At 46.0% G+C, this 22,942-nt stretch overlaps 1 protein-coding gene across 7 annotated transcripts in view; it reads left to right on the top strand.

The window, feature by feature from the left end:
- RPH3AL (rabphilin 3A like (without C2 domains)) overlaps positions 1 to 22,942 on the top strand; it is a 157,744-nt gene that overhangs the window by 110,731 nt on the left and 24,071 nt on the right. For all 7 annotated transcript variants that reach the window (XM_066363560.1, XM_066363561.1, XM_066363563.1 and 4 more), the window contains one exon: positions 20,775 to 20,949. In XM_066363560.1, coding sequence (XP_066219657.1) covers positions 20,775 to 20,949 — 175 coding nt within the window. The remainder of the gene's footprint in view (positions 1 to 20,774; positions 20,950 to 22,942) is intronic.

Raw genomic sequence — 22,942 nt, 5'->3', positions numbered from 1 at the left:
ACCCCTTGCTCAAGCCAGCGACCTAGAGTCCAAGCTGGTGAGCTCTGCTCAAACCAGATGAGCCTGTGCTCAAGCTGGCGACCTCGGGGTCTCGAACCTGGGTTCTCCGCATCCCAGTCCGGCGCTCTATCTCAGTGGTTGTCAACCTGGTCCTTACCGCCCACTAGTGGGTGTTTCGGCTTTCATGGTGGGCAGTAGCGGAGCAACCAAAGTATAAATAAAAAGATAGATTTAACTATAGTAAGTTATTTTATTTTATTTTATTTTTTTTTTTATTTTTTTCTTTTTTCATTTTTCTGAAGCTTGGAAACAGGGAGAGACAGTCAGACAGACTCCCGCATGCGCCCGACCGGGATCCACCCGGCACGCCCACCAGGGGCGACGCTCTGCCCACCAGGGGGCGATGCTCTGCCCATCCTGGGCGTCGCCATGTTGCGACCAGAGCCACTCTAGCACCTGAGGCATAGGCCACAGAGCCATCCCCAGCGCCCGGGCCATCTTTGCTCCAATGGAGCCTTGGCTGCGGGAGGGGAAGAGAGAGACAGAGAGGAAAGCGCGGCGGAGGGGTGGAGAAGCAAATGGGCGCTTCTCCTGTGTGCCCTGGCCGGGAATCGAACCCGGGTCCTCCGCACGCTAGGCCGACGCTCTACCGCTGAGCCAACCGGCCAGGGCTATAGTAAGTTATTTTATAAAGATTTATTCTGCCAAACTTAGCGAAAATCCAACATGAAGTACTTGGTAAGTAATTACTATTATATGCTTTAACTTGCTGTAACTCTGCTTTATAAATTTTATAAAGTAAAGTTACTTCCCTACTTTATAAATCACCATTACTGTGGAACCGGTGGACGCTTAGAAAATTTTACTACTAACAGAGATACAAAAGTGGGCAGTAGGTATAAAAAGGTTGACTACCCCTGCTCTTATCTACTGCACCACCGCCTGGTCAAGCCAAAGGTCAGTCTTTACCATGTATGAGCCTGCGCATTGTTCTTATGTATCTAAGATAACATACCTTTGAAACATCAGAGTAATCCCCTTTTCTAGACCCCTCAGGGTACCCTCATTACACCACAGCAGGAGGCCACAGAACCCTGCCTTGTTACCTTGGTCCCCGAATGCCAATTTACAGCTTCTATATGCTGTAAATGTTCGTTATTGACTATCCTGTACTCACCAGTGTAAAAGTCTGTATTTCTCTGTTTTGCTCTTTATCCATCCCTAGAGATTTCCCTGCTTTGCTTTCTGCCACCTCCTTTATCTGCCACCCGTGGACTTGGGGCTCCTTCCTCATTTTGATTCTAAACAACATAAAAGGAACTGCAAAATGGCCATTATCTGGAGCAGAGCGTTTGCTCAGTCCTTCCAGCTTTTGCTTCCAGGCATGTCCTCAGGCTCAAATAAACTCTTATAAAACTTTCTATAGGTTTGGATGTCCTTTCATCAACACAGCTTTCTTTTCTAAAGTCACGTCCAGATTCAATAGACTGTCCTGACTCCGCATGTGTCAACCTCCAGTGCAGCCCAGGGATTCAATAACATTGACAATCAATTACCAATCTGTTATACTTTAATTTTGGTCAAAGTAATGCATGCATGTGGTTAAAAAATTATGCAGAGCCCTGACCAGATTGCTCAGTTGGTTAGAGCATCATCCCAAAGCACAGAGATTGCTGGTCCAATTTCCAGTCAGGGCACATACAGGAACAGCTCGATGTTCCTGTCTCTCTCTCTCCCCCTGTCCTCCTCTCTTGCTGAAATCAATCAATAAAAAAAAAAATTTTTAATGCATAGATCACACGTTGGCTCTAGCCATAACATTTTTTTTTTTTTATTTACTTGCTGATATTAGGGAAAGAGGGAGACAGAAACATCAAGCTGTTCCTGTGTGTGCCCTGATTGGGAATCGAAGCTGCATCCTCTGTGTGTCAAGACAATGCTCTAACCTCCAAGCTATTTGGCTAGGGTTGGCCATGAATTTCTTGGTTACCAACTTTAGATACTCTCCATTGACTCCATGCTCTGAAAGGCGAGGAGCTGACTACCTTGGACTACTCTGCTTCCCCTCTCTCCTAATTTTTGATCCTTTTATTTTAGCTCTTCAATTGAATAGGTAACTTGATATAATATTTGCCTATTTCTTTTTCTATCAAACCTAACAGTCATACCTTGACCCCTTCTCTGTGAGTGGTAGGTGTAAGAGCCTCTGTTCCCTGCTCCCCTCACTTCCCTCCTTTTCTAGTTTATACTTTTATTAATAGATTGCCAGAATTGTACAGTTAGGTTTTTCTTTTTTATTTATTGATAGATTGATTTTAGAGAGAGAGGAAGGGAGAGAGAGAGAGAAATTGATTTGTTATTCTAATTATTTATGCATTCATTAGTTGATTCTTTTCTTGTGTGTGAGAGAGAGAGACAGAGAGACAGAGAGAGGGACAGATAGGGACAGACAAGAAGAGAGAGAGAGGAGAAGCATCAGTTCTTCGTTGCGGCTCCTTAGTTGCTCATTGACTGCTTTCTCATATGTGCCTTGACGGGGTGGGGGTAGGCTACAGCTGAGCAAGTGACCTCTTGCTCAAGCCAGCGACCTTGGGGCCATGTCTATGATCCCACACTCAAGCCAGCAACCCCATGCTCAAGCTGGTAAGCCCACACTCAAGCTGGATGAGCCCATGCTCAAGCCAGTGACCTCGGGGTTTCAGACGTGGGTGCTCTGTGTCCCAGGCCGACAGTCTACCCACTGTGCCACCACCTGATCAGGCAAACCCTGTCATGTTTTAATTTACCCAGTATTTGGACCATGAATTTCTGGTTTGATTTTTAGTTTTCCCTGGAGTATTTTATTGTCCTTTTTTTCTCATTGACAAAAGAATAATGAAACCTTATGTCCTTTTATACAGCTTCTTAATTTTGCCTTCTCTTGCACAAAGCCCTCCCTTTTTCCATCAGACCCTTGTCCAGCTCTAGCCTACACTAATGCCCAAAAGCTGTCTTCATGGAATTTCCCTTTGACTCACCTCCTGAGCTGGAGACACTGTTTGCAAGGTCCTCTGTCTTCCTCTTTCTTGTTTTTCACCTAGGTTTTGCTGGAGCCCATCCTTAACTCACTCCTTAAAAAGGGAATGCACAAGGGAAACTTGTGGAGTTCTTGCAAGTCTAAAAATGTCTTGCCTGACTTGTGGTGGCGCAGTGTATAAACCATTGACTTAAAACACAGGTTGCCGGTTTGAAGCCCTGGGCTTGCCTGGTCAAGGCATATACAAGAAGCAACTACTGTGAGTGGATGCATTCTGTTTCTCCCCCATTCTAAAAATCAATAAATAATAAATTTTTTTAAATGTCTTTATTTTGTCCTCAACTGTGATTGATAGTTCGATAGATTCTAGATGCAGAGAGTTTTAGCATCCAGTGTTGCTGATGATAAGTCTGATGTTGTTCTGATTCTGGTTTCTTGGTAGGAGACCTATTTTTTCTTTCTGGATGCTTCTAGGATTTTTTTTTTTAAGTTTTTTTTTTTTTAATTTTTTATTTTATTTATTCATTTTAGGGGAGAGAGAGAGAAACAGAGGGAGAGAGAGAGGAGAGACAGAGAGAGAGAAGGGGGGGAGGAGCTGGAAGCATCAACTCCCATATGTGCCTTGACCAGGCAAGCCCAGGGTTTCGAACCGGCGACCTCAGCATTTCTAGGTCAACGCTTTATCCCCTGCGCCACCACAGGTCAGGCCTGCTTCTAGGATTTTTTTATATTTATAACTAACTTCATGAATATATGTCTATTGCTTTTTTACTTTTTATTTTTCCTGCCTTATATTCAATAAAAACCTTTTCATCTGAAGACTCACATTCTTCTTCAGCTCCAGGAAGTTTTTTCCTATTGCTCTCTTTCTCGCTGGGAAGTCTATTATTAGGATTTTTTTTTCTTAAATGGAAGTGGGGAGGCAGTGACAGACTCCCACATGTGCCCCGCCTGGGACCCACCAGGCAAGCCCCTTCTGGCAATGCTCTGCCCATCTGAGGCCGTTGCTCCATTGCTCGGCAACTGAGATATTTTAGTGCCCGAGGCAAGGCCATGGAGCCATCCCCAGCGCCCAGGGCCAACTTGCTCCAACTGAGCCGTGGCTGCAGGAGGGGAAGAGAGAGAGAGAGATGAAGAGTAGGGAGAAGGGGAGGGATGGAGAAGGAGATGGTCGCTTCTCCTGACTAGGAATTGAACCTGGGTCATCTATACGCCAGGCTGACGCTCTACTATGGAGCCATCTGGCCAGGGCCTATTATTAGGAATTAGACCCCTCAAGTTGAATATTTGTGTGTCTTATATTTATTTCACATTTTTCTATTTCTTCATCTTTATGTTCCATGTTACAAATCTCTTTATTTTTATCTTCCAGCCTTTATTTTATATTTTTATGTTTCTGCATGGTGTTTTTCATTTCTAGGAGCCTTTTGTTATCCTCTGATTGTTCCTTTTTCATAGCACTTTTTTTCCTGTGACATAGAGAGACAGAGAAAGGGACAGTTAGGGACAGACAGGAAGGGAAAGAGATGAGAAGCATCAGTTCTTCGTTGCAGCATCTTAGTTTTCGTTGATTGCCTGTTCATTGATTGCTTTCTCATATGTGCCTTGTCTAAAGGGTTACAGCAGAGTGAGTGACCCTTTCCTCAAGCCTGAGACCTTGGGCTCAAGCCAGTGACCTTTGGGCTCAAGCCAGGTGAGCCCACGCTCAAGCCAGCAACCTCGGGGTTTCAAACCTGGGTCCTCTGTGTCCTAGTCTGATGCTCTATCCACTGCACCACCACCTGGTCAGGCAACATGGAATTTTCTTATTTGAGGAATTAACCTATATATATTTAAGTCCCTGAATTTAACTTGCCTACTTTACTCAATTAAATAGCCACATATTTGATTTTTTTTTCCTTTTCTAGAAGTGCCTAAATGGAAGATGGATGCCCTGCCACAAGTGTGAAGGCTTAAAAGGCTTAAAACAACAATTCTTTATTTGCTTACAATTCTATAGTTTGGGCTGACTGCCAAAGATGGTTCTTTTGCTGGTTCTCCTGGGGTCATTTCATGGGCTGCAGTCATTTGACAGTTTGGCTGGGGTGGAGGCAGAGGAAGGCTCACTTCTCTGCAGTTGGTGCTGGCTGTTGGCTGGGCATCTTTGTTCTTTTCCGTGTGGCTTCTCGTCCTCCAATACACGGGACTAGGCTCTCCTTTATGATGGCAGCAGTGTCCCAAGTGATGAGACGGGAAACTTCCGGGCCTCTTGAGGCCTGGTCAGATATCACATGTTACTTCTGCTACATTTTATTGGCCAAAGCAAGTCACAACCTAGACCAGTATCAAGAGGTGGAGAAATAGACTCTTATCTCTTGATAGGAGAAGAGGAAAATAATTTGGGCCATGTTTGATCTACTAAAACTTCCCAGGCAGACCCTGGCTGGTTGGCTCAGCGGTGGAGCGTCGGCCTGGCGTGCGGGGGACCCGGGTTCAATTCCCGACCAGGGCACATAGGAGAAGCGCCCATTTGCTTCTCCACACTCCCCCTCCTTCCTCTCTGTCTCTCTCTTCCCCTCCCGCAGCCAAGGCTCCATTGGAGCAAGGACAGCCCGGGCGCTGGGGATGGCTCCTTGGCCTCTGCCCCAGGTGCTGGAGTGGCTCTGGTCACGGCAGAGCAATGCCCCGGAGGGGCAGAGCGTCGCCCCCTGGTGGGCAGAGTGTCGCCCCTGGTGGGCGTGCCGGGTGGATCCCGGTCGGGCGCATGCGGGAGTCTGTCTGACTGTCTCTCCCCGTTTCCAGCTTCAGAAAAATAAAAATAAATAAATAAATAAATAAATAAAAAACAAACAAACTTCCCAGGCAGCTTCTCCTGCTGTCTTGGTCACCTAGGGCTGGCATAAGGGATGGAGGCTTAAACAACAGGAGTTTATTTCTCACAGATATGGAGTCTGGAAGCCTAAGATTAAGGGTCCAGCAGATTTGTTTCTGGTGTCTCTTCTTATAAGGACATTAATCCCATCATGGGGTCCACCCTCATCTAAAGCCAATTACCGCCCAAAGGCCTCATTTCCAAATACCATCACATTGGGGGTCAGGGCATCAACTTACGAATTTGGGAATGGGGCTTGATTCAGTCCACAGTCCCCTCTAAGAGCTAGTACTGCTCGTAGGTAACCTGAGTTAAAGCCTTGACATTTGGCATGTGTTCAGTAGTCTCAGCTGATGGATACTTGTTGGGTGTCCAGCATGTGCTCTCACTGGGGGTGCACTGGGCTCCTGCCCTCATGGAGCTTTTTCTTTTTTTTTTTGTATTTTTCTGAAGCTAGAAACGGGGAGAGACAGTCAGACAGACTCCCGCTTGCGCCCGACCGGGATCCATCCAGCACGCCCACCAGGGGGGGACGCTCTGCCCATCAGGGGGCGATGCTCTGCCCCTCCGGGGCATTGCTCTGTTGCGACCAGAGCCACTCTAGCACCTGGGGCAGAGGCCAAGGAGCCATCCCCAGTGCCCGGGCCATCTTTGCTCCAATGGAGCCTCAGCTGCGGGAGGGGAAGAGAGAGACAGAGAGGAAGGAGAGGGGGAGGGGTGGAGAAGCAGATGGGCGCTTCTCCTGTGTTCCCTGGCCGGGAATCAAACCCTGGACTTCTGCACGCCAGGCCGACGCTCTACCACTGAGCCAACCGGCCAGGGCCCCTCATGGAGCTTTTGATCAGATGTAGCAGATAGACATGTAATAGGCAATCATGACAGTGTGTGCTGCAGTGATCTGCATAGTTCTGAGGAAGCTTCTGGATTAAAGTAATTGCCTGAAGGCTGGATTTCCTCTGGGGAGAGAAAAAAAAAAAAAAAAAAAACCAAACAGCTCATCCAAAGGCCTGGAGGGAAGAGATGGCTTAGCCTGGTCAGGGAACAGAGGCTGTGTCTGGCTGATCCAGGGTGTGGGGGCCCGCAGGAAAGGAGAGCTGAGGCTGGGGAGGAAGGCAGGGCCTGACCCAGTTCTGGGGCCTTATTGGCCATGCTGTGAAGTGTACCTTGCTGTTAGAGTTCCTGGGAGGCTGGCACAGGTTCTCTCTCTCTCCATGTGCCCTCTCTGCCAAGGTGGGTTGCCCCTTTAAGAGACCCCTCTCTTTTTTTGAGAGAGACAGAGAAAGGCAAAGAGAGAGAGAGACAGGAAAATCAAGTATGTGTCCTGACCAGGGAATTGAACCTGGCAATGTCCACACTCTGGGACGATGTTCCAACCAACCAAACTATCCGGCCAGGGCTTAATTTTTATTGATTTTTAGAGAGAGAGAGAGAGTGGAAGGGAGAGAAAGGGGAGGGGGAAGGGAAGCATTTGTTGTTACTCAGTCATGCATTTTTGGGGGAGGATGCGGTGGTTGGTTGCTTCCTGTGTGTATAACCTGACCAGGGATCAAAACAACCACAAAGAGTGTTGTTTTGGGACAACACTCTTTAACTGACTGAGCTAACTGGCCAGGACCTAAGAAACCCCTTTTAAAATGACCAAAGTGTAAGCAAGAAGACCCCTCTATAACAGGCTATTTCCTGTGGTGTTTCAAGGCTGACAGAGCGTGGTCTTCCTGAAGACAGAGATCCACGTTCTGTCCCCTGGGGACAGTTCTTTTCCTTTGCCTTCTTTATTTGTTCATTCAGTTAGTCACTCAGCAGAATTCCTGCAGGTCCAAGATCCGTGCTGGGTCCTGGGAATGGGGGGGGACAGCTCAACCCAGCCTGGCCCTTGAAGAGCGTGCAGCTTCCCAGCTGGGTGGAGCCCAGTGGTACACCTGGCTTCCAGGAGCACGGCAGAGGCACACTGATTCTGTGAGGTGGCACAGAAGGCGTCCTAGGGGAAGTGTCGCTGCTTGATGGAGACAAGGGCGGAGGGCACTCCAGGTGGAAGGAACAGCAGGTGCCAAAGCCACAGACTGCCCCACCCCTGTGGGGCAAGGGTGGAGAGCCTAGACCCCTCAACCGAGCTCAGGCAGGTACAGTCCTAATTGCATGGGAGGCAGGGAGTGACGGTAACGCACATAAGGGGCGGGGCACTGGACAGGGACAGAGGTCAAGCTGCCCCTCTCCATCCTCCCCACTGGCTGGTCCCCTTCCTGCCAGTGGGATCTGGCAAGTACCAACTTCTCAATCCACAACCATTTAGGAAATGCCGATGATTAGCGATCATTATCATGGTAATTAAAATTCCCTGGGAACAGCTTGGCTAACATCCATCAGTCTCTGCAGTCATGTTGGCCGTGAGCTGAAATCGGAATAAAAACCTGGAAGCAGAGCAGGGAGAGCGGTGCTAGGAGGAGGATTTAGTGCCGTTGGCCACCCAAGGCAAGCACCGAGGTGGCTGTGAGGGTCTTTTCTCATTAAATGGCATTTTCAAGGCTGGCTGCTTTGCTAGCCTTATCGCACAAACCACACATGGGGAACAGAGTGGGGCTTTGCAGAATCGCACAGCTTCTTCAGCCAGTGAACCTTTTCTGAGCTGTGGCCCCAGACAGGGTGGGGTGGGGGTTAATTTCCTCGGAGGGCTTTTCCTGCCACTGTAGTAGGGGAATGAACCAGGCAATGATGCCATGTCGGGAGCCGATCCACTAATGCTGGCTAACTAGGTCACAGCAGAAGAAGATCCACAACTGCTGGTTGACAAAGTCACAGCAAAAGAAGATAGAGTCACCGCAGTAAAGACCAACAGCTGCGGGTTGACAAAGTCACTGCAAAAGGAAAGGCACGATACTTCCCCCTTTGATTTTTTTAATTAATCTGGCCTTATATCCCCCCTTTTTCTGGGTGTGTGCTATTATTTGTGGCACAGGGATAATAGTACCGTGCTTTCCCTGTAGATTCGTAGTGATTTCTTTGGAAATGAGACAGAGGGTGTGAGTTCCACAGAAAAGCCTGTAAGCCCCTTGAACTGGGCTCATAGACATAAGAGGCTGGCTATGATATCCTTCATAAAGGGTTAAGTTTGTAGGAGAATTCCTTCTTAATCATGTTAAAAAGAATAGTTTGTGACTTGTGAATGGTTAGGAGGCAGTGGCTGTGCACAGAGCACCCTGAGGCCTTCACTTAACATTTTTTCCTCCCTAGCCTTTTCATGTGATAAGTAGAGAAACATTCCTTTCTTCTTTGATCTGCAAATAGTGGTATATTCTGAGAAGAATAGAGCCAGAACTTAACTAGTGTTTAAATATAATAAATAAATAATATTTGATTAGACAATAGTATCTTAGATAAGGTATAGTAGGATGGCCCATTGTGTGGCCTAGGATGAGAGCGTAGTCAGCAAGAAAAGAATGTTTTACTAAGAGAATTGTCTTTTGACTAAAGGCAATTGCTAGGCTTTCTCAATGAGATGTTCTCATGAGATTTAAAAATGTAGGGAAATCCATGGAATGTCTTGTGTTGCTGCTGGGCTATCTTGCAAGTCCACTCTGCATATCTTTGGATGAAACCTATTCTTGATGTTATGTTAATTTCTATAGAGGCAAGCCTTTTAGAACTAATACTCTAAAAGCTTTTACTGATGTTGTTATCGCTATTCAAGTTATTTTGTATTTTGAATGATTTGCTACCTGACTTGTGACTCATAGATGTAAATTAACTGTTATCCGGAAACATGAAAACATAGTGAAACAAAAGTAATAATTAACACCATGTGATTGTAACTCGGTGTGCGTGTATAAAAAGGGAGCTATACTAGCATTTGGGAGAGATGCCTGGCAGTAAATGCTAACCGGAGAATAAAGAGAAAGAAAAGAATTCGGCTCTCTCACTCGATTTCGCCGACGCCGTCTCTTCCTGTGGGACCCCTGGATCCCCCCCCCGGGCTGGACCCCGGCATTTGGCGCCCGATACAGGGACTCACAGGTAATCCCCCCTCGTTGTCTCGGGACGGCTAGGACTCCACTCAGGGTGCTGCAGACCCCCCTGTAAGAAAGACAGGGTGAGGATAGGTGGAGAATTTCAGAACTTAAGATTTTGAGAAGTCATGGGCCATACTGAGTCTAAAGAAAGAAGACTCTTTATGAAAGTTATTAAGTATACACTTTCCCAAAAAGGAGTTAAGGTCTCCTCTAAACAAGTAGCTCGTTTTATGAAATTCGTACAAAAATGTTCTCCATGGTTTCCAGATGAGGGAACGCTTGATTTCGAGAAATGGGTTAAAGTTGGAGAAGATTTAAAACTTTATTATGAGCTTCACGGACCAGAAAAGGTTCCAGTTGATACATTTGCTTTATGGAGCTTGATTAAAGATGCCTTAAATCCAGAACATGAGATGCATAAACTTTCTAAGGCAACTGCTCCTCCAAAAGAAGAGACTCCGTTAATTAGAAGTAAAAGGCAGTCTCAAGATAGTACAAATCATGCTATGGCCTCTTTAAAATTAAGTAAACATCAGAATGATAGTGAAAATCATTTATCTCCAACAGATGAGGCTGAATTAGAAGATGAGGCAGCTAAAAATAATAGGAATAATGAGGATTGGAAGTCAAAAACAGTCTTGCCCATATTATATCCCTCCAAGACTGACAAAAAGGATGAAAATAAGGCTATTAAAATGTCTTTGCCTCTACCAGTACAATCACCAGATGTTAATGAAAAGAAAAAATCATCAGAATTAACAGGGTTGCAGAAGGCAATTCAAGCTTCTTGCGACCAAGGGGAAACTGATTTGGCATTATGTTTTCCTGTGGCTGTGGCAGGTGAATTTGATGATGAGGAGAATCCTACATGGGAGCCGCTTTCTTATAAATTATTGAAAGAGTTGAAAATGGCTTGCAGTCAATATGGACCCACCTCTCCTTATACTATGTCTTTAGTGGAAATAGTTTCTCATAATTGTATGACTCCTTATGATTGGGAACAAGTGGCTAGGGCTTGTTTGTCTGGAGGAAATTATCTCCTTTGGAGAGTTGAATATGAGGAGCAAGCTAAACAACAGGCAGTTAGGAATCGGAGGACACATAATCCTGTGATTAGAGAAATGATTACGGGAGAAGGAGAATTTGCTGATGTTAGTGAACAGTTAAAACTTTCTAAACCAGCTTTGATACAAGTGAATAATTGTGCTATATCAGCTTGGAGAAAGTTGCCAGCTTTGTCTGGTGGAGATGTTACTGTGGTAGGAGTAAAACAGAAAGGTGATGAACCTTATGAGGAGTTTGTTGCTCGGTTGATTCAAGCAGTAAGAAGAGTTATTTCAAATGAGGCGGCAGGAGATATTATAATTAAACAGTTGGCTTATGAAAATGCTAATTCCACTTGCCAGGCCATGTTGCGGTCAGTGAGGAGAGAAGGAACGATAGGAGATTTCATCAAAGCCTGTCAGGATGTAAATCCTGCTTTTGTTCAGGGAGTAACTATTGCTGCAGCTTTAAAAGGAGAAACGTATCCTCAATTTATTAAGACCATGTATCAAGGAAAAATGCCTTCTGTCAATGAAGCTTCCTCTAAGGGAAGTCTTACTTGCTTTACTTGTAATCAAACGGGCCACTTTAGCCGACAATGCCCTAACAAGAGTGGGCAAGCAGGCCCAGGAGTGCAAGGGACAGCTCCCGTAATTAATAATGCTAATAATAATGTCCCATTGCCTAGGACTTTGTGTCCACACTGTCAGGAAGGATATCATTGGGCAAAGCAGTGCCGTTCTAAATTTCACAAAAACGGACAGCCATTAGGACCAAATTTAGGAATAGAATGGCAGCCCCCACATAATTCAAATCTGACAAGTAATCAAAGTAGCAATCAGGGAAACTGGCAAGGGGGCCAGCCTCAGGCCCCAATAACAATTGGCGCCAGCCTGAATCCATTTGTCAACTCCGGTCTGTCTCAGACCCCACTCGGGCCTCCCCCGTGGCTCCATGCAAAATATGAGAAACAAGCCTCTTGTGGGGGTTGAAATGGAGGGATTTCGGCTGCCGGTTGTACCAGCTATTAGAATTTAAGAATGATTAGAGACTGAGATGAGTTTTAAAGTTGTGTTATTATCTGATTTTCTTTAGTAAATAGAAGGACTTAAGAGTTTGGAAAAATTACAGTTTTTTCTGTTCTCCTCTTTCTCTCAACTCATTTTATTTCTTTCCTGTTCTATGCCTGAAAAGAGGGCAAAGGAAACACCTGTTTGGATATGACTAAACAGAATCTCATAAACGGCCGTTCTTGAAACTTTTCAAGAGAGAGTTCTGTTTAGTTTCTATTCAATATGTTCCAATCAAAACTGCCCTGTGTAAAAATCAAGCAGGCCATATTCTGATCTCTAAAATCCCGGGTTTCTCTCTAATTTGTCTGGTTTGTCTACTTTGTTTAATTCTTGTTTGTGTTTGGTCTTTGTTTAATGTTGTCTAAATGTGATTTTTTTAAGTTCTTGCATGCAAAAATTGAATATGCCGGCTCTAATATTATAAAAATATCATCCCTACAAATTTATAATTTTAATTGAAACAAATAAAGCGCGCTCATTTAAATTTAAATAGTATGAAACATAAATCCTAAAGACTTGTTGATTTTGACTAAACTGCTTCAAGCTTCAGGCTGCTTGCTGCCGCTGCAGAGCATGTAGCAGAGTAGATTTGCCTAACAAAGGTGTAGATTTGTTTTTAATATAGGAAAATAATAAAAGTCACTAAAGTTTTCCAGCTTTAATGTGTTCTTTAAATTGCCTGTTAATTAATGAAGTAGAAATGTTTTTATAAATATAGAAAACTCGTATACTGGAACCACTGCAAATCTTCTTTATCATGCTTCTTACTTTAAAAAATTTCTTTTAAATGCTGATATACAGAATTATTCAACAGCTGAGAGATGTTGGAATCCTACAGGAAATGCTGAACCTGTTTCTTCTGCAAACTTTTACCCTCTTTTGTTTAATCCAGCTAATAACATTGTTTTGTCTTTTTAGAAATAGCTCCAAATATACGGAAATGATTTATATAGATGAATAAGAACCCTTAAACCCCTCACCAGTTGCAGTGCCTCATGGCTACAGTGTAATTGTTATAGATTTACAGGACTGCTTTTTTACTATACCTTTAGCTATACAGGATTGTCGAAGATTTGTATCTAGTCTGCCATCAGAAAATTTTAAACAACCTTATGAGAAATATCAGTGGAAGGTATTGCCCCAGGGAATGAAAAACAGTCCTATGCTTTGTCAAAAATTTGTGAATTGAAATTCAAATTGCTTTCAGTAATTTTACAGGGCAGGTTTTATTTCATCTTCCTGCTCGCCCACTGCTGCAATTTCTAAAAAGACAATCAGTAATTTATCCCACTAAGACTTCTAGAAATCTGCTGCCCCCTCCCAGCCAGAAGGAGACTCCTGTGCCACCCGCATCACCAGTGACTTTCCAGCAGAGGTCATCAAGGAGCTCTCCGTATGATCCTGTTACTCGAGGGATACAGCGATTGTCACTACAGGGAGCTAGACGACCTCCCTATCAACGGATGGCTCGCTCTACTCGAACTGTCAACCCACCAACCTGGGGCCAGTTGAAGGCGTTGTCTGAAAGGGCTGATTCAATTTGTCGTCAACAAAATATAGAGCGTAACCCTGTTAATATGTTTATTGCTATGCTAGCTGTACTTTCAATTCAGGTACTTAATGTTGAGGCTACTGAACAAAACAAATCTTATTGGGCTTATATTCCAAATCCACCATTAGTTAAGCTCGTTACTTGGGGAGGAGATGATATACCTGTGTTTAATAATCATACTAAGTTTTTGGGAGGATCATGTAGTTCTTTTATTATGCATAAAACTAATTCAAATTTCTCATTTCATGAAAAAACGGATAAGGTACCTATATGTTTTATGTTTAATAATACTCACAAGATTTCTGGGTGTTTTCCTACTACACTTAAGACTATTTTGACTGACTCTCCTAAAAGTAATAAACCTGGACACCCAACAAGAGACTTATGGTCTCTCACAATTTTAATGCCTGGAGGCCCTGACACCCATGAGTATAATCCTGTTACATTGCCTCCTAAGGGATTTCACCCATGTGAACTTTATCCTCCAAAAAAGGCAACTCAAGAGCCTTACTGGTGGTCTGTGGAGAATAGATTTGGTTTTCCCCCATGGCAAGAATGTGCATATTACAATTATATGAATTATACTGCATATGCTGTTAATTTCACTGTACAAGATTGGTCTAGTCCTTATTCTGAATATGATTATAGAAAATTAGTGCAGAAAATGAAAGACGATTACAGTTGGTCAGATAAATATAATCCTTTAAATAAAATCATCACACGTTGGCAGTCTACTGGATGGATACCTGCACAGCTGACTTATCAGGATGAATTAACCACCAGGTATCAAACAAAGCTTTGGCAGCTAATTGCAGCTGCTGCACCAGCATATTTGGTTAGGCCTTACCCTTATCCTGCTCAGAATATTTTTGTTCAGGCTTGTGTACAGGCTCCTTATGTACTCTTGATTGCTACAATAGACAGTAATCTTTCTGTTAGTACTTATAATTCTATATTTAGCATTTCCTGCTCTCGCTGTGTTTTAACAAACTGTCTATCTTATGACACCAAAGCTCAAGTTATGTTTATTTTGTGGCAGCCACCTTATGTGATGTTACCTGTTAGTCTGTCTCAGCCTTGGTATGATGACCCAGGGTTGCATGCACTACAGGCTGCTTCTGAAGCGCTTGCTCACCATCGAGGAAAGCGATTTGTTGCCGCATTGATTTTGGGAATTACTGCTCTTATTGCTATTATAGGATCTGTAGCTGCTTCCACCACTGCTTTAGCTCAATCAGTTCACACTGCAAATCATGTGGATAGTTTATCTCGTAATATATCTCTTGCATTAGCAGTACAGGAGACTATAGATAGGAAGTTAGAATTGAAAGTGAATGCTTTAGAAGAGGCTTTTATTCACATATGTAATGAGTTGTTAGCTATGAAAGCTAGAATGACTCTTAGATGCCATGCAGAATTCAGGTGGATATGTGTGACTCCTTTAGAATACAATCAGTCTATCATAGCATGGAATAATATACAAAATCATTTGTTAGATGTATAGAATAATAGTGATATTAGTTTAGATTTGAAGAAATTACATCAGCAGATACAAAATTTAGGACATTCAGGCTCTTTAGTCTCTGCCTCAGAAGTAGCTGATCAATTTGTTGAAAACATTAAAAGTATGTTTTCTATGCATGGCCTGACCTCTCTGGCTACTGATATAGGCATAATAATAGCTGTGGCAATTATCACTCTTCTTGTCCTTCCAGTCATGTTCCGACTTTTAAACAACAATCACAGGGAAATAGCGGTGAAAATACAAAAGCTTTATTTAAATAATAAAAAAGGGGGAGATGTCGGGAGCCGATCCACTAATGCTGGCTAACTAGGTCACAGCAGGAGAATATCCACAACTGCTGGTTGACAAAGTCACAGCAAAAGAAGATAGAGTCACCGCAGTAAAGACCAACCGCTGCGGGTTGACAAAGTCACTGCAAAAGGAAAGGCACGATACTTCCCCCTTTGATTTTTTTAATTAATCTGGCCTTATATCCCCCCTTTTTCTGGGTGTGTGCTATTATTTGTGGCACAGGGATAATAGTACCGTGCTTTCCCTGTAGATTCGTAGTGATTTCTTTGGAAATGAGACAGAGGGTGTGAGTTCCACAGAAAAGCCTGTAAGCCCCTTGAACTGGGCTCATAGACATAAGAGGCTGGCTATGATATCCTTCATAAAGGGTTAAGTTTGTAGGAGAATTCCTTCTTAATCATGTTAAAAAGAATAGTTTGTGACTTGTGAATGGTTAGGAGGCAGTGGCTGTGCACAGAGCACCCTGAGGCCTTCACTTAACATTTTTTCCTCCCTAGCCTTTTCATGTGATAAGTAGAGAAACATTCCTTTCTTCTTTGATCTGCAAATAGTGGTATATTCTGAGAAGAATAGAGCCAGAACTTAACTAGTGTTTAAATATAATAAATAAATAATATTTGATTAGACAATAGTATCTTAGATAAGGTATAGTAGGATGGCCCATTGTGTGGCCTAGGATGAGAGCGTAGTCAGCAAGAAAAGAATGTTTTACTAAGAGAATTGTCTTTTGACTAAAGGCAATTGCTAGGCTTTCTCAATGAGATGTTCTCATGAGATTTAAAAATGTAGGGAAATCCATGGAATGTCTTGTGTTGCTGCTGGGCTATCTTGCAAGTGCACTCTGCATATCTTTGGATGAAACCTATTCTTGATGTTATGTTAATTTCTATAGAGGCAAGCCTTTTAGAACTAATACTCTAAAAGCTTTTACTGATGTTGTTATCGCTATTCAAGTTATTTTGTATTTTGAATGATTTGCTACCTGACTTGTGACTCATAGATGTAAATTAACTGTTATCCGGAAACATGAAAACATAGTGAAACAAAAGTAATAATTAACACCATGTGATTGTAACTCGGTGTGCGTGTATAAAAAGGGAGCTATACTAGCATTTGGTAGAGATGCCTGGCAGTAAATGCTAACTAGAGAATAAAGAGAAAGAAAAGAATTCGGCTCTCTCACTCGATTTCGCCGACGCCGTCTCTTCCTGTGGGACCCCTGGATCCCCCCCCCGGGCTGGACCCCGGCAATGCCAGGCAGTGGGCGATGGGCCTGGATGCAGAGAGTAGAAACTACGTGATTAAAACCTACTGTTGTGTGTTTTCCAGGGTGCGGGTGGGCACCGAGGCAAGAGAAGGTCTGAGGATGTTCATAGATCGACATCGGGGAGAGGGGTGGCCGCCCAGCACTCAGCCCCACCGGGATCCCTCACACCTGCCTCGCCAGTCCTGCCCTCGCACGCGGAAGGCATTTCCCAAAATACTGACCCTGTGTTTTATGCCCCTCCCCCCAGGTGTGCCCTCCTTACCGGGGGTGATGCACCTGTGCCCCCTGCTGCAAGTACTCAAAAAGGGCTGCTCCTCGAGCTGGTCCAGGATCACTGGCCAGTCCGGTCGGGTCTCTTGCCCATCGTGATGGCATCAGGCCTTCACCAGACTACAGTGCTCACAGGAATAGCAGACAGACTCCAGGCCCCGTTACAGTGGACTCGGAATAGCTGACCTGCCCCGGACCCTGGGAAGGCACTGTGGGCCTGGCAGACCCGTGATATCATTGCCTCTGTTGAGCATAAATATCGGGGTGAATTGTATAAAATTAACAGGGGGGTTTATGGTTCAAAAGCAGTCAGAAACCATTAAAAAGGTTGACTATCAGCAGTTTCATGCAGTTCAACCTAATAGTTTAAACCTGTGTTCTTTATTCTGTTTTCCCAAAGCACTTGGCTGATCAGTGTTTTTAGGTGGGGGATAGGGGTAGAGGTGGATTGTTGCAGCTGGAGACGAGGCTGGCAGCATGGGCCCCGGACTGTGATACAGCAGGTAGGGCGGGGCAGCCGACGCTGTGGGCCTCGCTGGTGCTGGAGGAGGGACGGGGACATGTGGCTGCCTTGCTCTCTGGAGCTCGGGGTCAGGGAGTTTCATTAGCGCTTGCTTTGTGCTGGCTTGCCCTGCTGGGCACTTCCTTTATCCCTCTTTTAATCTGAAGCAATAAAGTCATTTGATTTATTACAAGAACTTGGATGAAACCCTCAGGCCACTTCCCTAGGAAGGCGGCAGACTTTATGGATTGGGACACATTCCAGCAAACAATCCACACTGTCAGTTCAGCCACTCAGCAAGTGTTTATTGAGCACTTACCATGTCAGGAGGGTGCCAAGGCACCCTGACCCTCCCTCTGGGATGGTAGACCCTAGTAGGAGAGACAGATAAAAAAGGAAAAGACCAGACAAAAGGTGGAAGCAACCCAGGTGTCCTTTGATGGATGAATGGATTAAACAAAAGGTGGCATAGCCGTACAATGGAATATTATTCAGCCTGAAAAAGGAAGGAAATTCTGACGCATGTGGCAACATGGATGAACCTTGAGGACATTATGCTAAGTGAAATAAACCAAATACTGTATATATGTCAAATAGACAAATGTTTCTACTTATATGAGGTACTAGAATAGTCCAATTCATAGAGACAGAAAATGGAGCAGTGGTCACCAGGGGCTGCAGGGAGAGGGGAATGGGGAGTTGTTTAATGGATAGAAATGTGTAAGTTTTATAAGATGAAAACACTTTTGGAGATTGACTACCCAACAAGGGGAATGTACACATAGAAATGGTAAGATGGTAAGTTGCATGTCACGTGCATTTTAGCGCAAGTGAACATTTTTTAAATGAAAAGAAAGCAAGCATGCACACTCATGAGCTGGCATGATAGCCCCAGCTCCACAGGGACAGCATGGAGGCTGTGAGGAGAGGGCTCGCTGAGCATTAATGATGTGCTTGATGCTGTGGCGTCCCCAAGCACTGCTCTGTAGACTTTCTTGATCTCTCCCTATAAACGCCACACAGGAATGAAGAGTGAGCCACATTTCTGAGTCACCCTCAGGGCTGTCCCCTCCACTCCACTTCAAACAGGATCTCAGCTGGCCAGGCATGAGGGGAGTGTGCCCCCACCCACAAAGCCATTTCCGTGGCAGCGTGGGAAGGCAGTGTGGTACAGGTCCTAAGCCCACCCAGGCCCCGCCGTTCACAATGGCTCTTGAGGGTTTGCTTCATTTGGTCCCTTCCCCCAGGAGGTCCAGCCCATGTTGGGGGACAGGAGGCTGGCATGCTCTGGGGAGGGCAGGCAAAGCCAGCACTGGTGGATGGGCAGGCCTTCGCTAGGCAGAGGGAGGTGAGTGAGCCCCTTGCTGGCCCCATATTGCCTCTGGCTAAGGCACCTGCTCTCAGGAGCCACATAGCAGCTCCGCAGCAGGGACAGGGTGGCCTTGGCAGCTGCTACTTATGTTAATTTTATCTCCCTGTATGGCACCTCCATCCCCTTTAGGCATCCAGTCTGCAGGACACTTAGTGTCCATGCTGAGAACCCACTGAAGATTTCTTCACCCCCACTCAGCCACAACTCAGTGAGCATCTACTTTGTATCTGTAAACTTTTGGGATCAGACTGTATGGCCTGCAATGTGGAGTAGAGGCTAACAGAATGGTGGGTTAGCCTTGGGCAAGTGGCTTAACTTGTCAGAGCCTCAGTTTTTCCGTCTGGACAGTGGGAATAATAATAGAGCTTCCTAGAGACTGTTATCACCAGATGCTAGGAATGGGGGAGAAGACTTTTTAATCGTGTATTTTGTGAATTTTAGGTCATGTGTGGGTGTTAACAATTCAAATGGTTACTATGTATTGTAGGAAGGCTGTGAGAGTATCAGAGAGGGTGTTCCAAAGCATTCATCCCACCAGGCGGGTTCTGTTATTCAAGAGCCCCATGAAAGCAGGCCCTTCCGCAGAGAGCAGCTGGGAGGGAGGGAGTGACTCGTACCAGGGACAGGATTGGGACTCTGGTCCTGTGTCTCACACTCTGGAGCATGAAGAGGTGGCTGCTGACGGCTTGGAGAAATTCCCACCACTCAACGAGTGAACAGGCAGTGCTGTAGAGCTGAGTGCTCAGCCAAGGGCTGTGTGTACGCTGACCATGACTAGAGTTGAGTTGCACAGGAAGACTTGTCAGGTTGTTCCGAGTGGAAAGCACTGTCTGCTCTTCCGCCCTGTTGGAGAACCCTGTGCACACTGGCATACTAAAGGCTCTGAGAATTCCTGTAGTCACAGAGCTTGTTTAACCTTGTGCTTTCCAGTGTGTATCATCAGGGACCTTTTTGTTTCTGTTTTGTTTTGTTGAGTGGCCCCTTTTACTATCCTGCAGAACTCACCTGAGGACAGAGGAAGCTTGGAGAGAAGGAAACACTGTCCTAGAGAGAATCAGGGCAGACTCTGCCCTTCTGGTTCTATTATTTTTTTAAATTTATATGTTGATTAATTTTAGAAAGAGAGGAAGGGGAAGAGAGAGAGAGAAACACCGATCTGTTCCACTTATTTCGGTATTTATTGGTTGATTGTTATATGTACCCTGACAGGGGATCAAACCCACAACCTTGGCCTATTGGGGAAATGCTACTTGGCCAGGACTGGCCTTCTGATTTTAAGTTCCCCCTTTTAAGTAAGGGACTTGGTCCTCTCGTTGTAAATCTGTTCACATTTGTCAGGTGGGAGGAGGTAGGGGACAATGACAATGACAAGCATCCTATCCGTCGAGTGGCTGCTCTGTGCCCAGCACTGGGCGGTGGGCCTGTGTTCATTTGCTAGTCTGATCCTCATGGCCGCCCTGTGAGATGGGCACTGTTCCTACATCTGCCTACAGGTGATGACATTGAGGGTCAGGATGTGTCCAAATCTCACAGCTGCTAGGTGACAGGTCCAGGATCTAGAATTCAAACCACCTCTTCCCTTAAAAGGTCACATCATTCCTTCACATACTCCCACTCATACTAAAGACCACTATGTAGTTCCTTCCTCAGAAAAGAGATTAGGGAGCACTGGGTCTTGTACAAAGTAGTCATTAAGTTCAGGGGCCTTATCTCAGTTGCTGTTCTGAATTCTACTCTGTGGCTCTCTGAGATTCTGGCCCTCTGTGCCTGCTACAGATGGTTTCTTCCCGAGCCACTCTCCTGACAGCTTCCAGTACCCTGCGTGGCCCAGCAGCCCCTTCCTCCAGCCTCCAGAGTCACAGGGGGAAGGGCAAGCAGGAGGAGCACGGTGGCATCTACTGAGCACTTTCCAGCCTTGCTCCAGGACGAAGGGTGGGCCTGTGTGGGAGCGTGGTGCAGGGGGCTGCTCTGCGTCCTGTGCTCTAAGCAGGTGTCTCCCCCACTCAGGTCTGGAAGAGGTCAGGGGCCTGGTTCTACAAAGGGCTCCCCAAGTACATTCTGCCTTTGAAGACCCCCGGCCGGGCTGATGACCCTCACTTACGACCTTTGCCTGTGGAGCCAATTGAGCAAGAGCCCAGAAGCACTGAGACCAGTCGAGTCTACACATGGGCCCGTGGGAGAGGTAAGTCCCTCCCTTTGTCCCCTCTCCCGGGATAACAGCTGACTAACTGTTAGGCCATCAGCCAGCCAGTGCCGTGGGCACCCGGCAATGCCTGCCACATTCTCCACGTGGCTCATACTGATGTTTCATCCCTCTCTGTGCCCTCAACTACTCACATGCACCCACGTGAGTGGCTGGACCTCAACACAGTGATTGCCTGCAGCCTGCGGGGGTCATTTCACAAACAAGCACTAATACAGAGGTGGGGAGGCCGTGAACAGCACTGTGAATCTTTGCAGAAATGTGATGTCAGTTGAGGTTTTTGCGAAGTATGAAAATGTGTCTTTCCAAAGCAGGCCTGTACCATCTCTTCTCAGCACTTGTCTTGTGTCTCAATTAGGGGGGATTCTTGGCTTCCCTGGTCCTCCTACTGAGGAAAGTGACCTTGTGCCAAGGGCCCCTTGGTATTTGTGGTGGCTGCCTGATGTGGGTGCCTTCCAGGTGTGGCCGCCATCACAAGGTGAGCCAGGCAGACATCCCTGCACAGCTTGCAAGATGCCTTAATGTTCATGATTTTGTTTTCAAAGTTCTTGGTCTCACAACAGCCTCTGAAAGTGGACAGAACAGGCTTTTATTAGCCCCAGTTAATAAATGAGTAGCCTGAGGCCCAGTCAAAAGAAAGGGCTTACTGATGTGTGATGGAGCTGGGAACAAAGGACAGGGTCCTGCCTCTGGGCTCTGGCTCCTTCTGTCTGGAAGTGCCTGAGTTTCAGCCCAAGACTCAGGAAGAAAGGTCCTGAATGAGATGAGGCTCAACCTGATGCCAGGTGTTTTCCTGGGTTTGTAGACCCAAGAAAATAGGAGTCTCAGAGGGCTCTCGAACATTTGGGTTTTTTTTCCTTGTTACAAAAGTACGGCATGGCCTGACCAGGCAGTTGTGAAGTGGACAGAGTGTCGGACTGGGATGTGAAGGATCCAGGTTTGAAACCCCGAGGTCGCCAGCTTGAGTGCAGGCTCATCTGGTTTGAGCAAGGCTCACCAGCTTGAGCCTAAGGTCGCTGGCTTGAGCAAGGGGTCACTCGGTCTGCTGTAGCCCCCCGGTCAAGGCACATATGAGAAAGCAATCAGTGAACAACTAAGGAGCCACAAGAAATAATTGATGCTTCTCATCTCTCTCCCTTCCTGTCTGTCTGTCCCTATCTGTCCCTTTTCCTGTCTCTGTCACACACACACAAAATGTACAGAATGTTTAATAAAAAATTGTGAAGGTTATCAGAAGATATAATTTAGCAGGTAAAAATTCCCTATAGCTTGGCCCTTTCAAACATAACCGCGATGGGCAGCTTGGCGTCGGTTCTCCGGGGATCCTTTCCTCGGCACCCCTCGGCTCGTCTGCCGCGGGCCTTCCTTGCTGCTCCTGCAGGACTCTGCCTGCACTTCGGATTCCCAGGAGTTCTCTCCCAGCCCTCACTGCCAGGGACAGGCAGGGACCACTTGCAAGTGGAGATGGGGACAGGTCAAGGGGAGTGGGCCTGGCTGGGCCTGGCCTGAGGGGGGCGCTGTGGCTGGCCAGCCGCGGGGGGAGCCTGGGCTATTTGTTTGAGTGTGGCTCCCTCTTCCCTTCTTTCCCGTGTCCACTCTCAGAGCTGGGGCTTTCTTCAGTTCTGACTGCTGTGGGGGTGAGTCAGTGTCCCTCGGCTGAGGGCAGAGACACAGCCGTGGAAACCGAAGCTGAGGGACACTCTTAGGTTTAGAATGTTGCCTCGAGTGAGTTGGGGAGGGGAGCCCGGAGGCCCCCATGTCTGCTGCAGCATCAGCATGGCACACACGTGCACGCGCACACTCTGTCTGCTCCTCAGCCACACAGGCACAGACGGCCTTTTAATGACGGGGGTGAGGAAGCCAGCGGCCCACACACTCAGGGTGGGCACGTGGATTCACCAAGTTTGCCCTGAGGCCAGGCCATGTGGAGGCCCCTCATGTGAACTTGTCTCCCTCTGCAGACCAGATTGGA

This window comes from Saccopteryx leptura, chromosome 2, assembly GCF_036850995.1.
Source record: "Saccopteryx leptura isolate mSacLep1 chromosome 2, mSacLep1_pri_phased_curated, whole genome shotgun sequence".
Taxonomy (NCBI): domain Eukaryota; kingdom Metazoa; phylum Chordata; class Mammalia; order Chiroptera; family Emballonuridae; genus Saccopteryx; species Saccopteryx leptura.
The sequence above is the reverse complement of the archived record's forward strand: the minus strand, read 5'-3'. Positions and strand labels throughout refer to the sequence as shown.